The sequence below is a fragment of the Synchiropus splendidus genome, chromosome 7, assembly GCF_027744825.2.
Source record: "Synchiropus splendidus isolate RoL2022-P1 chromosome 7, RoL_Sspl_1.0, whole genome shotgun sequence".
NCBI lineage: Eukaryota > Metazoa > Chordata > Actinopteri > Syngnathiformes > Callionymidae > Synchiropus > Synchiropus splendidus.
Genome location: NC_071340.1, coordinates 20,916,597 through 20,936,573, shown reverse-complemented (window position 1 = coordinate 20,936,573; position 19,977 = coordinate 20,916,597). Strand labels below are relative to the sequence as shown.

Sequence of the window (19,977 nt, the reverse complement as noted above, 5' to 3'; positions counted from 1 at the left end):
ACAGATGATGTCTGGTCAGTCCCTGGCTGACTTTTTTATTGATTGTTGCCGCCCAAAATACCAGATACCAGAATGACTAATATTGTGGATTTTTTTTTTTTAATTGCGTTGAAAGTTGCCATCATTTATGGTTACATAACATAACAGGAAATATGGAACTTGGAAATTAGCTTGTAAAAAGATAGTGTCAGTTTTAATTGCAAAACAGATAAATGATAGGCCTCAAGTTCGCTTCTGATAAAATAAGTATTTTTTGGGTTTTTTTTTATTCATTATGGTTTTCAGGGTGACGTGCACTCATTGTTTTGTTACGTAGCACCTCACCAGGGCGGAGACTGAGATGAAAAGGGCAGGGAATGTTTGTGTATGTGTGACCCGAGTTGTTCAGGGACTCATTAAAACAGCAAATTGAAATAGTGACTCGTGACATGTTCCTCAGGTTCGGGATGTACAGTCAGAAATACCGTGGCGAGAGATGGATCTGGTGGTCAGCCATGTTTGTTTTCAGTGTTCAGGTGTTAGCACACTATTATGCATTTAAGTTTGGACATTTATGAATTGATTCAGAATCCTTCAAACAGTTTGTTGATAGCTCATTGCTATAAATGATATATCAAAAGCTATAGAAGTTGGCAAACTATCACAGTAAAATAATGGTGAAAAAGAAAGATGTAAGTCATCAACAGGAACAGATGGAACCAGTGACGTTGGTCAACAGGTGTCAGTGTATGAGAACAAGCATTTTGTTTTTCACATTCAGTGTTTTCAGTTTTCCAACTGAGGCAAGCTTAGTCAATACTTGACATTTTCCATCAGATATCCGCTGTTTGAATTGAAATGCCCTCCAAGTGAAAACGTGTGCAGTTTTTTTTTCTGCTCATCGGCAAAGATTATTTCCCCATCATTGCACACCATGCATATTCAACAAAACAAGGGATGAAAGAGAGCAGAGATGTGGAGGGATTGGTGAAGCTTTCCCCTGTCTCTCCTGATCCACAAAGGTTTCCGAACAAAGTCGGATCTGTCAGAAACGACAGGGCCGGGGTTCTAGTCTATAGCTGACCCAACTATATTTCATCATGTCTCCTCATGGCTGTTAGCGCTGTGGTGCGTAAATGTTTTTAGCAGAGAATATTTCAGTTCTCCTGCTGCTGGAACACCATGACGAACAAAAGGTGGAAATAAATGTATTTCCTTGTTGCGTCTCTCCTCACAAGTCGGTTTCGCTCACAACAAAATGTGAAAGCAAAGCGACGAAGCCAGGTTGTGAGAAGTGATGGCGACTGAAGACAGTGATGAGCAGTCAAACAACAGCTTGAAACGGGGATCAGAAATGTTAATACTGTATCAGAAGGCTAATTCGAAACAGCTTGAGCGATAGAAATCTCCAGAGAGAAGAAAACCAATTTGATAAAAGCCGCTACACAAACACCGACGTGTCAATGAAGACTTTTACTTTAATAATGAAATCAATGAGTCACAGAGCTGCAACAGACGGAGCGTCGTCGTGCTATCGCTTCATCTGCCTGGGTGGTATCATGTGGGGTGTTACAGAGAAGAAACAATCTTTTTTTCTCAGTTTGTTATCAGCTGAAAGTACATTGCTGACGGAAGGTCCGCCGGGAGCATCGGATGATTGCTGTTGCAAACATGGGACGCCCACTCGCAGAAGCAGACTTACTGTGGGAATATTGGAGGTGAGCCGCTGCAGACGTTCATTAAGGTCACGCAGTAGACTCCTTCTCTCATGTCGGGCCGGTAAACACCAGAAACAAAAGAGGATTCCTGCGAAACATTAGCATCCCTGCAGGTTTAACTCCCTTTTGATTGAAATTTCTCCGCCGTCAACTGCATAACCGGTTTTACCGGGATGCAATTTCATGACTCTCCGGAGTCAACAGCATTATTTGTGTTGGTCCGGTTGAAGAATATCCACCAGCTGTTGGGAAGGTTTTGATGCACATGTACTTTTCGCCAGCAGCAGTTTTCATGTCGATTATTTTTTTTTTAGTTCTCTTGTTAAAATATTTTTTGCTATTCAAGTATTCAGACGAACAACCAAACGCCACTGCCAAATAAGTCTGGGGGGGGGGACGGCCATCTTTCACGGCATACTGCCATTCCTTTGCCAGAATCCCAGGCTCCAGATGTGCTCTGACATCTGCGCCTCTCTCCGTCAGTCGCCAGGAGAGAAGAAGAATCTCATGAACCTGCCATGATCGAATTAATACACAAGGATCCCGGCTGCCTGTTTCTCTGCGTGCTTGGACCCGAACCAGATAAGCTGATCAGGAGACAAATATTACATGCTGTCCTATTTGTTCTGATCCAGCGTGATCACCGCGGTGCATCACAGTCGGCGACCTTTGAAACGCCGGGTGCTGATGAGGCTACGGCGTTTAGCTGAGTTGCTTTGTTGAGAACAAATTCAGTGATGAAGAGCTGTTAAAGGAGGAAGTTTTGTCTCCCTCCCACTAAATTACCACCTGCTGGATCAGACGAATAACAAGGTCGCGTTGATCTTATTAATACAACAGAGAGGCATTAGATTTAGCACCCTGCTCCCCTCCAAAGATCCTCTCGCCACAATGAAACGATAAATCCTCAGCTAGTTCTTCACTGACCCAGGCTCCTTTTGCAACCCTTCCTTCCCACACAGCATGCCGAGAGGGTGGGAGGTAAAGTGGGAGCAGGAGCCGGGGACACCAGCTGAGGAGGCTCGCCTACTGCTTTGATCGCGAGCCAGCGTCGCAGACATATGCTCCTCCATTCTGAGGGGCGGAGTGGTGCCGCTCGCACAGATCAGCTCTTCAGTCCATTATCACTTTTCAGCTTCTTCTTCACAGCTGCTCACAAATTAGTTTGATCCGTCATTGCGAAAGCAACGTTTTGAAGCTGAAACCTTTAAAGACCGACAACTGAGGGAACGCATCTGTTCACTGGACGACATTAAAAGAGGAACAATGTTTGTTTGTTCCGTAGCAATTACTGTGGGTAGCACAGTGGGAGAGCAGTTAATGCTGCGTCCACACATTCGTTCATCTACCACTGCTTATTCCCTCATGGAGGTAATAAGCCTATCCTGGCTACTTTTGGGTGAGAGGCAGGGACATCCTGAGCATACCGACAATTCAGAGTTAACCTCAGTATGTTCTGGAATGGAGGAGGAAACCAGAGTTAGAGGTTGGCCCATACTGGAAGCGTTGGCCTTGGTAAGAATGCACAGGATTTGAATCCAGATTGAGAGGACTCGGGTTATGGGGCGTGAGTTCCATGAGGCTTTACAGCTTCATCCGCTAACCAAAAAGGTCTCCATCAGTTCTTACATTCTCAAACTAGGGGAGGAGGTACAGAGATTAAAAGTTCACATCTTAATATTAACTTCCTCCCTTTCTCCCTACCTGCCTTTCCAGGAGGTCCCATGCCATTGTATCTATACCTGGGCTAATAAGTGAAACACGTACTCATACTTTTTTTCCCACAAAAAGTAAATATGTGTGGCTCCTTATTATTATGTGTGTGTCGTCCTTTGTAACTTTGGTTCCAAGATTTTTGCATGGTCTTACTGATGCAACTTGCTGTGTAATCTGAATAACAGACGACACAGCAGTTATACAGCCTCAGTGTTGTGTTATGGATTAAAAATGGTCTCAAAGAGGGGGGTTTCAAAAATGAGTACCAATATAGTTCCCATAAAACCGGGTTGCAGATCAGATCCCAGAGTTTCAATACCTTTGCAAAGAAGAGACTGCTCTGTGGGGTTGTGTCTCCCACATATTTTGGAGCCAGACCGTGACTGTGCTTCATCTTGAAGCCTCACCCTGTACACATTCCACAGAGACACTGTGGTGTAAGATGGACGCCAGAGGTGTGTAGATAACCGACAGATCACTCTCATATACCAGTCATTTCACTACATTAATGACTTTATCATTTTCCACACTTCATAACTGACTTCATTTGAGTGAGAAAAGGATCTATTTCACTGACTACATTTATGAATAATCCAATTAAAGTACTGTCGGGAAACATTTATATTAGCAGTTTGTTGCTTATTCTGGTTTCATCCTCTGTGCCAGACATTGACCTCGTTCCCTTTAGCCTGATTTTCCATGCTTGCCAAGAGCTGCTGTCAGACCGGCCCAGCAGAGGTGTCCATTAACGGCTACTTAATTCCCAGCAAGGGGAGTATCGGGGGGGAGGCAGGTCGACCATCGGGTAGCTGCGGCAAGCGGGTGAAAAAAAAAATCTCAGAAGCCTTTGCTCCTTTTGGTAGAGGAAGCAGGGCTTCAACATGGTGGAGTGGGTCGAGGTAAAGTGTGCACTAATGGGAGACAGGTGGTGCCCAGAAGGGGACGAGGAGGAAGCCCATCGTCCTGCAGGAATCTGGCAGTCAGTTACTGGCCGTAGCAACAGGCGACAGCGGAGTTGGCCAGATCACGGTGGCTGTCGTGAGCAACAGGTCAGGACTTTGCTTTGACCTCTCGCATTTGCAAAACAAGAGGTTCTTTTTGTTTTGTTTTTTTCAATATCAATCCGTAGTACCTCTAACAGATAAGGCAGAGGGCGATAGAGATCAGATCCGGTTCATTTACCAAAAAAAATAAATGCACACTGAATTGCAGCGGATGAAAGCTGTCAGGTTTAAACAGAGCCCTCTAGAAAAAAAAGGAAAATGAGACACTTCAAATTTGCAAGCGTCAAGGTTTGCTATCAATCCACCTTAGTTGTTCTCCAGAATGAAACAGTGATTGTGATGGAGCAGGTGATCACAGGTGTCCCTGTCAAACAGATTGATATAAAAAAAAAAAAACCCTTCCGTCTCTGTAAAACATGGTGGCGGCGCGTGACTTCAGCATTAGCATACAAACAGCCAGCAGAAGTAAATATCTTGCCGCTGCAAGACGCTGCGATGCCAATACATCCTCATCCTGGGATCAGAGCAGGGCTGTCAGGGTGTCACTCCTGCGCTGAGCGGCCAGAATAAACAGCGAAAGAAACAAACACTCCGAGCCGCCAATCATCAGACTCACTGCTTCGACTGCTATTTGCTTCAACTCCAGGATTCATCAAGATATCGACATGAGGCACCATTGTGCTGGTGTACTGACAATTTTCACCTTGAAAGATACGAATGACAACTCAAGTTACATTTGTATGATAAAAGTATGGCTTGTTTTTTAGACTTCCTGTGTCTTATATTTCATAAAATGCAAAAGAAGGAGCTTTTTAAAAACCTCCTGTGACCTGCCTGAGACAGTTGAACTTGACCCCTAAAAGTGACCAACTATTATATAATTAAGATACTCACATAGCTAAGCTACATGCCATTTTTAATGCTTAAACCCGACGTATGGGTCGGGGGCCACTTGCAGTCCTTTGCCTTATGAGGTCAGACCAAAACCACATAAAACGCTGTTCTTTTTTTCTATCTATCATTCACTATTTGAATTTTATACCGTAATTTCCGGACAATAAGTCGCTACTTTTCTTTACAGGGTTTGAACCCTGCAGCTTATACAACTACGTGGTTAATATATGGATTTTTACAGGCTAAAGAGCATCATGTTGGCAAAATATATGACATATGTATTTAATGTATTGGGGTAATTACATTTCCCTGTCTTCTCCTTGTTTCCAACACAGTTAAAGATACATTTGTCTTTTGTCTTCATGTGGCCCCACAGACAATGTTTCCCTTAAACACTTACATAACATACAGCTCAGTTAGTGCATGACTCTGTCAATATTTTTGTTTTAAATGCACCCAAGTACAAAAATGTGTTTCAATCGGGCTCACGTCTGCTGCTTTACACATACTAGACTTCGAAACAATGCCATCAAAATGACCATCTACCTCTCCCTGTAACAGTGAGAATTATTGTGAAACACTTTTGTTGATCATTGCAGTTCACTTTAACCAGGCTTGAAGGCACATGCACCTGCCATCCCGACTTCATTCTTCAATTGATTCAATTGTTTTCATGCCAGAATATTTTGTAGCTGTCGTGAAATAGAGGATCGAACCTCTCCATGGATTATGTGCATGTCAAGTGCTTGTTATTGGAATACTGTGGCGGTGTGCTCTCTGCACTTGAGCAGACTCAGGAGGCCGGGCACGTACGGAGTCTGGTAAACCTGTCAGACGCTCTGTGCAGTATTGCAGATCAATTAGGGGAGTTTCGCCGACTGTCCGGTCAGAGCTTCTGCTGGCGGCTCAGCGTGCAGGAAGCCCACTGACAACAAAGGACAGATCATCCTCTCCTCTTCGACTGGCCTCTCCTGACCTGCCTTCACACTTCAGCTCGCACACAGAGAACTACACCACATGCCAACAGCAATCCACACGACGAGCCAAAGTCCTACTTTGCACTCAAATCTATCTGTACAGCGTGGCCTGCTGAGCTGCTACAACTATATATATATATATGTACATTTACATGACATTGTAAATATGGAGCTTGAGTCATGTGTCTCTAAACATGTGAAATCTAAACTAAAAGATTTAATTTGGAGCTTGACTGTTTAAAAAAGTATATATTTTACTCTCCCTGCCTCTCTTGACTCTCTTCCAAGCAATGGATCAATTGCAGGTACTTTTGGAGGCATCCAGGACCTAACAAAAATTTTGAGTCCCTACTTTGTAGTGATGGGTAGATGAGGCATCATGAAACACTCTTACATGGTCGACGGAACAATGTTCTAATTTTCAGAGGCCACTAGATGGCGCTCTTGGTTTAGAAAGAATGCGTTGCTTTCATCGAATCAAGTTAAAAGTCCAAACATTTTACAGCAGACAGCACCATCTGGTGGCCCCTGAAAATCACCACACTGTTTCATGAAACATCATCAACACTTTAACACTGTGTCATGAAACCTCAACTACCCCTCACTACTTTTGTGTCATTGCTTTATCATTCTTCCTGCTAACAATATTAGAAGTTGCTGAGAGGTAAATTCTATACACATTATATAAGTTTCTCATCTCTCCTTTAAAAAGCAGGCAGCCCGTTCCTCTCCAAATATTGAATCAAAAATGGGATGGAAATTCAAAAGCGTGCGTGCTGTTATTTTGGCTCCGTGGCCCCCACGGCTGATGCATGCGATTGCATAATGGGTCTGTCTGTCGTGTGCAGCATCGCAACCCCGGCACATGTAGCCAAAGAGACCACTGGAGCCTTCCGGGGTGAGGGGTTATTTCAGTGTACATAGGATGAGACAGCTGTGTTTTGACTCACGGCACTAAAAATAGCTCATTTTTAAGGAGGAAAAAAAAGAGCATGCCAGTCAAATTCAGACCCACACAGGAGAGGGATGGGGGGGGAGTGAAACATAGTGGCCATTGTCAATAAAAGCATTGACTTTGAACTGGCCTGACACCGAAGTGTTGCTCTCCCTGAGTGGCAAACACATTTGATAAACGGGCCACAGCAATTAGGAATCAAGCGAGAGCAACTTTGTAGATCTGTGATGTAATTTTCAGCCTGTGGCTCCGTGTGATAGAGGATGGCAACAGACAGGCCTGTTGTGTATTCCACCGCACATATACGGGCATTAATCACGCATGGGCCGCTCGCTCTTTTTCTATTTCCAGAGAAGCAAAAGCCCAACGGCAGCAGACCTTCGGCGCTGCGGCACGTGCCGGCTGGACTTCAGCATCGCTGCAAATGTCACACAGTGTTAGCATGCCGCGTACGGCTCTCCATCCCGTGGAAAGGCTCGAGAAATGCACCTTCATTTCCCGCCCATCCGCAGCTGCCACCGAGCGCATCTCATATTTAACTCTTCGGCCCCAAATCTCTGTTGATGTTTGTAATCTCCCCGCATGCATGGGTGGAATGCAGATGCACTGGTGGAGTTGCCCGGTGAATGCAAAGCACACGCCGCTCCGGCAGCAGCTGCATTTCCACACCGGAGGTGGCTCCAGGGAATACTGATGAGCGCAGGTATTTCTGTAACCAGATGCAGACGCAGAGCAGGACACATGAACTGGTGTGTGTGTGTGTGTGCGCGTGCACATGACAGAAAGCGTTTCAGGTTGTCTTTCTTTCTCTGGTGCATGAGAGGAGATTTCTGCAGGGTGTGTAGAAGTGTGAGTCATCGGTGCAGAGAGAAGAACAAGGGAGAGAGAGAGGGATCCTTTAAGTGGAACCCTTTTGGCGATGCAGCAAGGAAACAATGAACACACTTTCCTTAAACACAATGTAATAATGGAGAGCACCGGGAGACGCACTGGCTGAACGTAAACCCGGAGTGAGTGTTATGCAACAGTCAGCTATACGCAACGTTGAGGGCATCAGATCCCACTTGTTTCAGCTCAGATTAAGGTTTGAATAGTAATGAGTGGTTTTCCGTTGCAGACCAGCCGTGCTCATGTTGCTGAAGGCCTGTTTGAATTAAAAAAAAAAAAAAAAAAACAATAATAATAAAATGAAAAAAACATTTTTTTTCATCATCAGCACAAGAGCAAATGGCTTTAGTCACTATATTGTAGGGACGGTTATTGGATCAGTGAACAATCCCAAGAATATAGGATGAGTTTTGGGTTCCGGGATCGGTCTGATCCATAAGCCAATATATCCTCCGTTTCACTTTGCATGACATACCGTCATGTCTTTTTGATTTCACGATGGTGCGCCAAACAAGTCGCACCACCTAACATTTTTATTTCTTTTTCTTTTATTATTTAATTGAATATTTTTTACATGTTGTGCATTTGTTTATGCAGGTAAAACCTTTATGGTTTAATAAAGGCGTGCTGCAAACCTTCAGTGGTGTGGCGTTTTCAGGTGTCGGTATTAATACTTATTAAGCAAGTATTGGATCAGCTCAGTATCGACCGATCCTCAAGGCTGCAGTGTCGGTATCAGATGTGAAAAAGTGATATTGAGCCGTCCTGAGTATCTTATGGAATTACAGAATATATGTGTAGATAGAAATGGAAACCATTTTTATGTCTTTATTTTTTCAAATCATCCAAATAATCTGGTCTTTGTGTGTGAGAGTCATATTCAAAATAAGACTGAGGTGGAGAATTTTGTTCTCCTGTGATGAGAACCAAAATCCACATTTTACTGGGTTATTTATCGGACAGAATTTCAACCTCTTGCTCATTTACTGTCTAACTGAATTGGCGGCACCATTAAAAAATACCTGGATCATAAATGTGTATGTTTATATTACCATTCCAAAATAATACCAAAATGATTTAAAGTTTGGTTAAATGTAATGCAGGATGAAACATTCAGGGAGAGAAATGTCTCCAAATATAAGTGCAGCTTGATCCAAGCCTGAATATTTGGTTTCATCTCCCCTTTTTAAACAAGTCCAGCTCAAGAATGTATTCCGCTGTAGAAGTATGTTTCAAAATGGATGGGAGTACGAGAGGAAGTTGAAATATTCAGTACAGAAATACAGTATTTATGTGTAGCTTTGCAATTAAAATGTGACATAAGTTGAGCTTGACTTATTTAGCTCTAGGCTCATGGACGGAGTGCAACTCGTGCTACAGCAGCTTTTCACTGTAATTTAATCTTCTATACTACTTCAAAGACCTTGAAAACAGAGTTGTTTTTCCAGATATTTATGAACCATGTTTTGTCTCTCTGATGCAGGATAGAATCACACTCTACTCTGCCTTGTGTTGAACCTCACTGCCCTGTCTCGACACCAGTTTCGCTCCAGTCCCGTCCTTCATTCTGGACAACCCAGGCTGCTTCACCTGAGTTTAATGGTGAACTATCGCCACGCTGGCTGATCCTGTCCCATCAGGTAAGACAGCATGATGTTGGACAGTGGAACCAAAGCACAGCAGCCTACACTTGAATTCACACGCATCCAAACAGGGACAATTTTCAGGACTGAATGGTAACTTATCAAAACAATGACAACAATACTGTAATAGTGAGGTGCCACTGGTGTCCAGTTCTACTCATGTGCTTACAAAAACCAGTTGAAATGTATAGAAAAGGAATTGAATTGTTGTGAATAGTAAATATAAATCATAATATTGCATCATTCAGGTATAATCTTTTCAAACAAAATTGAATGATTTTTTTATACAATTATTTTCTTACCTATTCAAATTATACTTCATATTTTATTTTATTTTATAATCGAAGTACTTTTTGCATTTCTCACTGTTGAACATACCAGTCTGTAACACATATATTTGTATCTGATTTATTTCATTATTATTGCTATTATTAATATTATTGTTGTTGTTGTTGTTGTTGTTGTCATTATTGTTATATTATGCTTATTGTGTTTAATATGTTTATTTTGGTTTTGTTTATTATTGAATTCAATGGACCTGCAATGTCTGATCTTAAATTTAGGACAGTTATGGGACAATAATACACTGAATGTTTTGAAGTAAATCTATGCATCATGTCTGACATGGGTGGCAACTGGTCTGTTACAGGATGGTAAAGATGAATTTGCCTGCTCTGTTAAGAATGGCACCTTGGTCACCTGGAAAAGGTTGCTATCAATGAGGTGGGAAAAAGTGTTTTTTGAGGGTCATATGCATCTTATTGAAAGGAAAACCGGTTTCGTAAAATGACCCGTGCTTATGTTAAAAATGTCGCGTTATGAGATGCTTAAAAATCCGTCTTACCTTTTCCCAAACAGCGACGGTGCATGACTGGAAGACTAGTTCCCTCATATCCAAAGAGAGAGCGCGTCGAACCCGCCGTAAGTCTGCCCACACTGGAGCAAGACAGATGGAGTTCTGTTGACAGAACCCTGAAAGCGTCGCACTAGTCTGCAACATGAGCCAAAAGTTCAGCTCAAGTCCATGATGCTATCCAAGCCCACTGATTAAATTACTGCGCGTGGCCAAAGCTCCTGTCGCCCAATAACACACCATCCCTGACTCCAGCTGCACTGCGCTTGACACAGTCAATGAAGAGGAGAACACAAGACCCTTCAAGTCTTTTAAGCAAATTTATCGCCACAGAGATTCCCACAGGAAGGGGCTTTAACAAAGTGTACGCTGATCAAGAGGCTCACTGCCATATTTGGCTCAGCTTGCGCTTTAGATTTCAGTCGGAGATCTTCGCTGGATGCGAACCAAACCGGACAGTGAAAGGTCTTTTGGCCGTGGCATATGTGTGGCATATATATTTGTTTCAGGCTTTTAGACAGAAAACACTGGTGGTGGGAGAAAGCAAATGGCCCACTAAACGTTGTTGTGAATATATTGGTCAAAAAAGCCGTGTCAGCAGTGTGAGTCATCCTGAGTCGCCATGTCGGGACCACTCTCCCCTCGTGTTTATCTCAGAGCATCTACTTAAAGTGGGAGCATGTGAAATGCAGCCGCAGGAGAGTGGTGGGAGCACAAGTCAGACAAAAAGCCCGGAGAAATCCTACCTAACCGCTGAACTGCATGCTTGGAGGAGCAGTGAGACTCAGACTGCTGAGAACTGCTGCCAGCCGTCTTTGGCCTTTAACTCCGCGTGGACGCCGGATCTAATGAAGCGGCACCAGAGCGAGCATTAGCGCTGACAATAATTCTAATCTTGCTCTGAAATCTGCTTATCTGTTCAGCAAACATGCATTTTATCAGAGTTAGAAACAGTTAAGAGAGAGTGGGTTTTTGTGAAGGTTCACTGTTCATTTCTTACTTTTGTGTATATATATATATATATATATATATATATATATATATATATATATATATATATATATATATATATATATATATATATATATACAGGCATTTATTATATTCCAAATATAACATGTGTTTTTCTTGACCCAAACTTATGGTTTGGAAATGATATAAAAAAAAGAGTGTTTGTCTCGTGATGGACTGGTGAGGCTTCATGAAGTAGCGTCCCCATTTTCAGACTCCAGTAGATGGCACTCTCCATGTTAAAATCGTTGGCTTCAAATATCTGTTTCAATTATTATTTTAAACCGAGAGCTCCACCTTAAGAGGTCTGAAAATTAGGGTTTCACTGTTTCGCAAAACCTCATCACAATGAACAATTATAGATGATGTTTTCCAACTAACTGGGTTCAAATTCTGCCACATAGGTCAGTGGAGCTCAGTGTTGTAGGGTCCAGCACAATGGGAAACAGTAGAAATCGGTGGATGAGGTATCATGAAACAGTATTGCAGGGTTGATGAAACCGTGTCCTAATTTTCAGAGGCCACTAGATGGCGCTCTTAGTTTAGAAATGACGTGAGGTTTTGAATTAGTTCTTCATTTTACAACAGACAGCGCCATCTGGCGGCCCGTTTCATGAAACCTCATCAACCCTTCAGTATTGTTTCATGAAACATTCTGTATTGTGTCATGAAGCCTCTTCAGCCCTTCTGTATTGTGTCATGAAGCCTCATCAACCCTTCAGTATTGTGTCATGAAGCCTCATCAACCCTTCAGTATTGTGTCATGAAACCTCATCAACCATTCTGTATTGTGTCATGAAGCCTCTTCAACCCTTCAGTATTGTTCCATGAAACATTCTGTATTGTGTCATGAAGCCTCTTCAGCCCTTCTGTATTGTGTCATGAAGCCTCTTCAACCCTTCAGTATTGTGTCATGAAACCTCATCAACCCTTCAGTATTGTTTCATGAAACATTCTGTATTGTGTCATGAAGCCTCTTCAGCCCTTCTGTATTGTGTCATGAAGCCTCTTCAACCCTTCAGTATTGTGTCATGAAGCCTCTTCAACCCTTCAGTATTGTGTCATGAAGCCTCATCAACCCTTCAGTATTGTATCATGAAACCTCATCAACCATTCTGTATTGTGTCATGAAGCCTCTTCAACCCTTCAGTATTGTGTCATGAAGCCTCTTCAACCCTTCAGTATTGTTCCATGAAACCTCATCTACCTGTCACTAGAAACCACAAAGTGAAAAGGTACAGTGTCCAATAACTGGTATTTTCAACTCGGGATTGTGGATAGTTTCATGAATTGGGTTCGTGTCAACAGGAGGATGACTGGTGCGTCACGTCAAAAGTTGATCGCAGGCCAGGAAACTGTGGACTGTTATGGGCAGTTGGGATCATTTTGAACCAAAATTCTTTCTTCATCTCATTCTTATTATTATTTCTAATGAGATGAAGAAAGTTTATTTTTCCCCTAGTAAGCACTTGAAAAGTTAAAACTTGCTTTGCAAGTGTTTACAGTCCATCTCTAAGTGTGTCGGCGATGAGGAAAACATTTTGAACGAAAGTGCGTGTGATGAATAGAGCTGGCCACGTTCATCACCACTGCGACTTGCCTGCCAACTTGGCGCTGTTGGCAGATGGAATGACATGATGAATAACAAGGGCAGCGCCGGGGAGTTGTGGCTAGTGCACAGCAGGCTTCCATTCCAGCTTCTGTGTGGCGTTTGTCAGCTCGCCTGACCTGGTTAACACTGCTGGTGCAAGGGGTCGTCCATCTTCATGTGCCTTGAAAGAGACTGTGCAGGGAGTCCCTGTCAGTCAACCTACTGTTTACTGTCAGAGCGATGTGTGGTATGACAACAGGCCAATGCATTAGATCAGATCAAACCTTTGAGTCTCAGATCTCAGAACTGAGCAGACCATGAGAGCAGTCCGGAGAATGGATCTTGATTTACAGCAGAGCATAATGCAGGACGTGGAGATGTGTGAGTGGACGGGGCTTGAGTTGTGCCAATTGCAGAGAATAAGTCCTGTTGACCTATCAAAAGTCCCTGCTGTGGACAAGAAGCTAAAAAAAAGAAATGGCTTAGGAGTCAAAACGGTTCGAGCTCAGTGCAATAGAAGTTCCCGCAATGTGAAAGTGACAAATGTGGTGATCTGTCACGTTTCAGGTGTGAAAGCATCTAAATTCTCCCGCTTTTCAGGCCTTTTACTGTGATCTTCAGTGACGTCTGCTTTCACTTGAAGATCTTCTAAGCTGAGTAACTTGTTCACAACTTGTTTGACCATCCTTTGACATCCACTTCATGTCTTGTTGGCCTTTTTCTCCATGCTTGCTTGTATCTTATTCGGACTTCGCCTCTCTGCTGCCTACTCTTTTAACAATGACTAACTGACACAAGCGTACCAGAACCAAGAACCAAGAATGGCGATAAAGTCATTGAACTGTCCTTCATGCAGTTCAGTGACTTTATCGGCCAAGAATGGTGAGGACTAAAATGTTGAAGGTGGTACGGTAGATGTGAGGAGAGTTGGGGATACGAGGAGGCGGGGCTTGTTGGTGCAGAAGACAGGAAACTGACGCAAGATTTCGCCACAGTAATTGCCAAGATAACAAGGCATTTCTTTTTCTGTGCTGTGTGCTCATTAGCTTGAGCTGAATTAGTAAACATTTATGCAGGATGACGTCACATCTGACCCCTTTTCCTGCTCCCTCTCAGTTAGTCAGCGTAAATACAGCTGCTGTTCATAGTTAGTTTCGAGAGTTTTATGCACTTTATTTACTTTCAGTGGTGGTGTCTATTACAAATGAAATATAAGGTGGACAACGTACATGTTTTTCCTCATTGATGTAACATTTAAGCCTCAAAATCCAGCTGCATTTACTCGTCGGTCTTGCTGGGTGTTTTCGAAAGTGTGGAGGTGTGTGTGTACCTGGAGGATCCTTAGTTGTGGGGACCCAATTTTTTGATAAAACACCTCCTTGTCCATGTGTTGCCATTGTTTTAGATCCATATAGTAAGTGAACAGGCAAACACGGATCTAGATATCAGCAGTTTGGCTCCTGTATTTGGCTTGGAAATGTATGTTTAGAAATATTAACTTCAGGACAGACATGTTGGAAATCAGTCAGGCAGAATACAATGGCAGTTCAAGTGAAAGAGTATGGTGGACGTATGTATGAGTAAATTCAGAAAATGTAAGACTAGATGAGGCATGGAAAACTACGGAGGCCTGGAAGTGACATGCATGACTTTATTTTTTTTAGCCCAAGTTATCTCAAGATCATTTTTATCTCAAGAAACGATTACTTCCTGTAACCACTACGTCTCCCATGGCTTCGTAACTGTTTGTCAACGTTGTCATTCGCAAGTCAGAATATTGCCGACGGCGAAGTCTGTGCGCTTTGAACACTTTTTTTCTCCCGAGATAACAGTTACCTCGAGATAATTCGTATCTCGAGATAACATTATCACGAGATAAAATATACGCATTATCGCCTCCAGGGTCGCGTAATACGATTAGCTTAGCCACATATGGTATTATTTTGAGTAGAAGGCACTTGATCAGGGTGTTAAAAGCGCACAGGCTTGCAGACAGTGTTTGACACTGTTACGAAGCCATGGGATAGATAGTGGTTCCAGGAGGACATATACAAAATGCCTTTGCCAGAGAGGCAGCTACGCATGCGCTGACATTTACAATTGTATCTTGCGATAAAAATTATCTCGAGATATGCATTATCTTGAGATTAAAAAAAAAAAAGTCATGCATGCCACATCCAAAAAAAATAAACACATGCATGTTACTTCCCGGGCTCCGTAGAAAAAAAAATAAAAATGAGATTAAACCATCAACTGAAAACTGGTGAGAAACTATTTAGTCTAAAAAGTAATATATTTTTTTAAATCATGTTAATATGAGAGAAATTTGCGATAAGACCAACTAGATTCAGAATGAACCTAATTTTGTTTGTTAGTTATTTCTGTTTTTATAGAGATAATTTTTTTGAAACTAGTTTATGAGTGTGGTTTATGAATGAATTATGTTGCTGTAAAGTACCTAGAATCTGCTTTCTGCAGGATTCTTTGGAATACCATGAGTCCTCATGTCGAAGTACAAAATGTATCTGTTAAAAGTTGAATTTGACGTTTTTGTTCTTCAGGATTCAAGAGAGGAAACAGCATATTCTGTACTTAAAAATGATGATGATTCTATTAGTGCAGGATGTTGGAACAGTCGCTCTTTTAAAAGCGTCTGGCGTTTATGAAGCCGTGAGCCTGATGAAATAATTGTTACCGGGGGATTTGAGGAAGCATTAAAACCAGAGGGGCCGTTCAGATTGGCATTTCACAGTAATAGGTTCTATATGATGTGCTAATGCGACTGACATTGACATGCTTCGTGATTGGCCTCCACATAATGGAAATATCTTCGACTTCCTCGGGGGCAGAATCACACATCTTCCTTTCTTAATTCACAGTCTGAGTTTTCTTCGTCCAGTACGGCGCGAGGGAAACCAACACTCATGCGGAGATACACTCCATAAATACCAGTCAGAAATCAATGGCACATGTTTGAATCCCTCTGAAGGTCACGTCACTCCCGCAACAATACATGTGTTACAAGGCTTCCCCGACTCCAGAGAGCCGCGTTCTGTATCGAAGAGTGTAAAAATAGAGCGCTCATCAGACATAAATGGATTATAAAAGCCAATCACATGGTCAAGAGACAAGCTGTGCCTGGAAAGGCAGCGTTTTCAGGGTTTAGCTCTAAGTAACCGGTGTACATTATAGATGAGGCAGAGGAGAAGGGGAGTGTTCTGCGAGGTGCTATCAGTTACCAGAAGGCTTCTCTGAATAAACCCCCTCGTGGTCGAACTTCAGAGTCACAAGAGTGGCAAAGCAACAAGCTGCACAGTCAGGTTTGTTCGCCAGCATTCAGAAATATTTCCAAAATTTCAAGAGACTGCCGAAGTGATTCGGGCCTCCGCGGGCACTTGTGGGTCTGCTAACAGGCTTTATGAAATTTGGATGAACGCTTTATGATCTTGTTAAAACCGGTTACATTATTAAAAGGGCACATTGATCCTGCATGGCTTGAGAGGGAGTGAGAAGCAGATAGAGATTTTAATAAGCTCAAAGCCGGGACTGAAGATGGGAGAAACTTAACGTTACGTTTCGCTGTAAAATCTGCGATGGGAAAAAGTAGCATGTTACGTTTAACTTTCAGGCTGTGATGGACTGGATCTCCGGTGGGTTTTTCTATGTTTGTTTGTTTGTTTTTATAGGAAATTAACATGCATATTTTGTTAATTTGGTTTTGTAGTTTTCTACTCCACTGGATTGTAGTTTGTAAATTGTCAGTATGTTTATTTTTCAATTGTATCACCTTGTATTTTTTATGTTTTTCTATTCCTACTTTGTTTATTTGTTTTTTGGGGGGATTTGTTCTATGCATTTATGACATGAGAAACTCTTTTAAGGACAAGAAATGCAATTTGAAATTTAAAAAATAGAGCTGTTATTATAAAAAATATGGGGAATATAGGGATAAATATATTTTAAAAAATAATAATTGAACAAAATGTAGATTTATGTTCATTCACACTTCTGTTTTTAAATCATGATGAATCCTTGTGACACCTATGTGTGCACATGCATCAGGTTGATCCTCACATTATCCTTGAGAGGACCTTATGCCAATGTGGGGACCCCACAAATCCAAGCCTCGATTTGAGGGTGAGACATCAAGATAACTGGGTCATAATAGTTGGGTGTAAGTTTGGTTCAGAGTCCAGGTTAAAGTTAGCCATGCGTTTGGATGGTTACGTTAAGGGTGAGAGGCTGGGAAAATGGTAATGAGCGGTCCTCACGAAAATAGCGAAACACAATTGCATATGCGTGTCTGTTTAAATGTGTCAGATAACATAAAAATGTAAAAAAAGAGATATGATGGACCACTGCTTATGTGAAACTCCAGAGTTGAACCGACTTTTCTTTTCCCTTTTGGCTCTCTGTGATAAACGCCAATAAAATATTGGTCAGCGAATGCAATTGCTGTTTGTCTCTAGATATTTCGTAAGGTTTTGCGCCATATAAACATCTTAATATTGTGATGTACTTTTTATGCAGTGACCATGCAGCATTTTTTTTTCCCTGTAATTTCTGCACTGGTTGACAAACACTGAAGAGGCTTTGTTTTTCTTTTTAAAATGAATAGAACATACAAAAGAAAATATAAATAATGTGTATCAAGAAAAAAAACAAAAAAAAATGGGAGTTCAGAGTTCCAGCAGCTGCTTTCATAAGTGGGTCAGCGTTAATCTTTATGCAGTTCGTTTGATGTGAAGGACCAGATAATACAATGTCATCACTAAAGAGAAACATGTATTTCCTCTTGTCATTGAAAGCATCAAAATGAAAACGAATACTTCGGATAATGATACAGAATTTTGGTCACAAGACAAGTAGCCACGACTCAACTTATAAAACAAACTAAGATGGTGTTGTTATTACTATTAGCATTTTACAGCCATCTTGTTTATGTTTCAGCCCATTCTTTGTTGTTCAACAAGCATAAAATATGTGAACTATCTCTTCTAGCATGAGAAAAACTGGGAATGGATCATGTATAAATCCGCATGTATGACACCGGCAATATGAAGGAGCGACGTTACATGTCAAAAATAGCAACTACGTGAATGGAAAAATGTAAATCCCGCCTAGTCTGACACCTGAAGCATTCTGTTAATTGAGACAATCCTATTCCACCAGCTACTGATGTAGATTATGTCGCAGAGATTATTCACGGCCCCGTGTCAGTAAGCAGCCAATTTAATCTCATCTGAGGTAAATAATGAGTCAGGTTTTGATGATTTTAGGCCCAGGATTAGCATGTTTTAGCTGGATTATATGCTTAAAAATGTTTGCTAAGTGCCAGTTCATTTCGCTCCCAGACAGACCCAGGGGTGAGGCATGAACCCGAGTGACCCCTGCACATGTGCGAGGCGGTGACAGATCAGCAGTGGGGCCGGTGAAGACTGAAGAAAAACGCAGAGTGCTTTGCAGAAGCAGCACAGAGTGTTCCAGGGTCAGCCAGCAGCAACTGAGCGTTAATAAGGGGGGTAATTGAATTAGAGGATCAGTGGAGGCCTGTAGTGCGGGCACCGTGCGGCTCCAATTTCATTACAAGTGATGTAAACATGAGGTGGGCCCCAAGCTCAGGGGCCCCCCACACTGACAGAGTCACAAGTAGGGACGCTCACAAGCAAAAATTGGACAAAAAACGTGTTTCACTCATCAGAAACAAATAAGAGCCGCGGGGCGGATTGAAGTTAATGACAAGCTATTTAATGTGTCATTACATCTTCATGGGCCGCCATTCCGCTAAAAATAACTATATTGCTTCTCACCATCTTTGCAGACGTCTAAAATAATACCCGACGTGGGAGAAACGCGTGGGTCACTGACGCAAAAGTTTTAAAGACGCATTTAGTGACAAGATTTTTGGCTGATATATTTATTCATGATTAACGTGGATGTGCGCCGCTTCTGATGAATCACTCCGTCAAACTGTCCAGATAAACGCTAGGCACCACGGCTGACGCAGACACACTGCTAATAACAGCGCACACCAACATCTCCGGATGCTGAGCGGCTTGACGCACGCTGGAAAAAAAAAAAACACAGTCTGTGCTGCAAATGTCCGACGTTGCTGTTAAGATGACTGAAGCGCCATGTGGGAAACATCCAGGAGAGATGACGTCAAAAATTCACTCTGTGAGGAATGATCTAAATAAACAGGGGGTCAGCAAGTCATACAAAAGGCCAGTATTCTTTGCTGCCGTTTGTGTGAAGGACTTGGCTTCAAATCCTGCTAACAGTGAAAAGCCACTTGTAAGACTAGCTGGGAAGGCCAGGACCCAAAACTACGAAGTAGCCAGATAAGCTACTTTTTAGCTATCAATTGCAGCCACAGTCTTCGCGACTGAAGAGCAAAAAATGTGTCAATACTCTCCTTTGAAATGGAGCTTGCGCATCTGAGAGAGGCTCCAAGTGGCACCGCTCTGAATGGAGAGATGTCCTGGTTGACCAGGGGCAGGCCAAGGTGTCGCTAGAGTGGTTCTTAGACTGCCGCCCCCAGCACCTAACCTCAGTAGCGTTCACTGCTTTCTCGTCATTGATTCTTATCTTACACTTTTCAGGGTTTGCATCAAGATTTGTTCTCAGCATACAGAGTTTTTTAAAGGGAGCACACATGTAGTACACATGTCGAGCCTATTGCTGTTGTGATACTCCAGCAACTGAGAAGAAAAATGAGACTGCGCATGCTCAATAGCATTAGCAACAT

The 19,977-nt window shown here is 42.3% G+C and overlaps 1 protein-coding gene across 19 annotated transcripts in view; it reads right to left on the bottom strand.

The window, feature by feature from the left end:
- Positions 1–19,977, bottom strand: part of rimbp2b (RIMS binding protein 2b) — an 83,448-nt gene that overhangs the window by 47,013 nt on the left and 16,458 nt on the right. Inside the window, exon 1 of one of the 19 annotated variants that reach the window (XM_053871877.1) lies at positions 10,619–10,672. The exons of the other annotated variants lie outside the window; for them this stretch is intronic. Coding sequence (XP_053727852.1) covers positions 10,619–10,666 — 48 coding nt within the window. The 5' untranslated portion in view covers positions 10,667–10,672. Of the gene's footprint in view, positions 1–10,618; positions 10,673–19,977 lie in introns of those variants that run through there. 19 annotated transcript variants of the gene reach the window in all.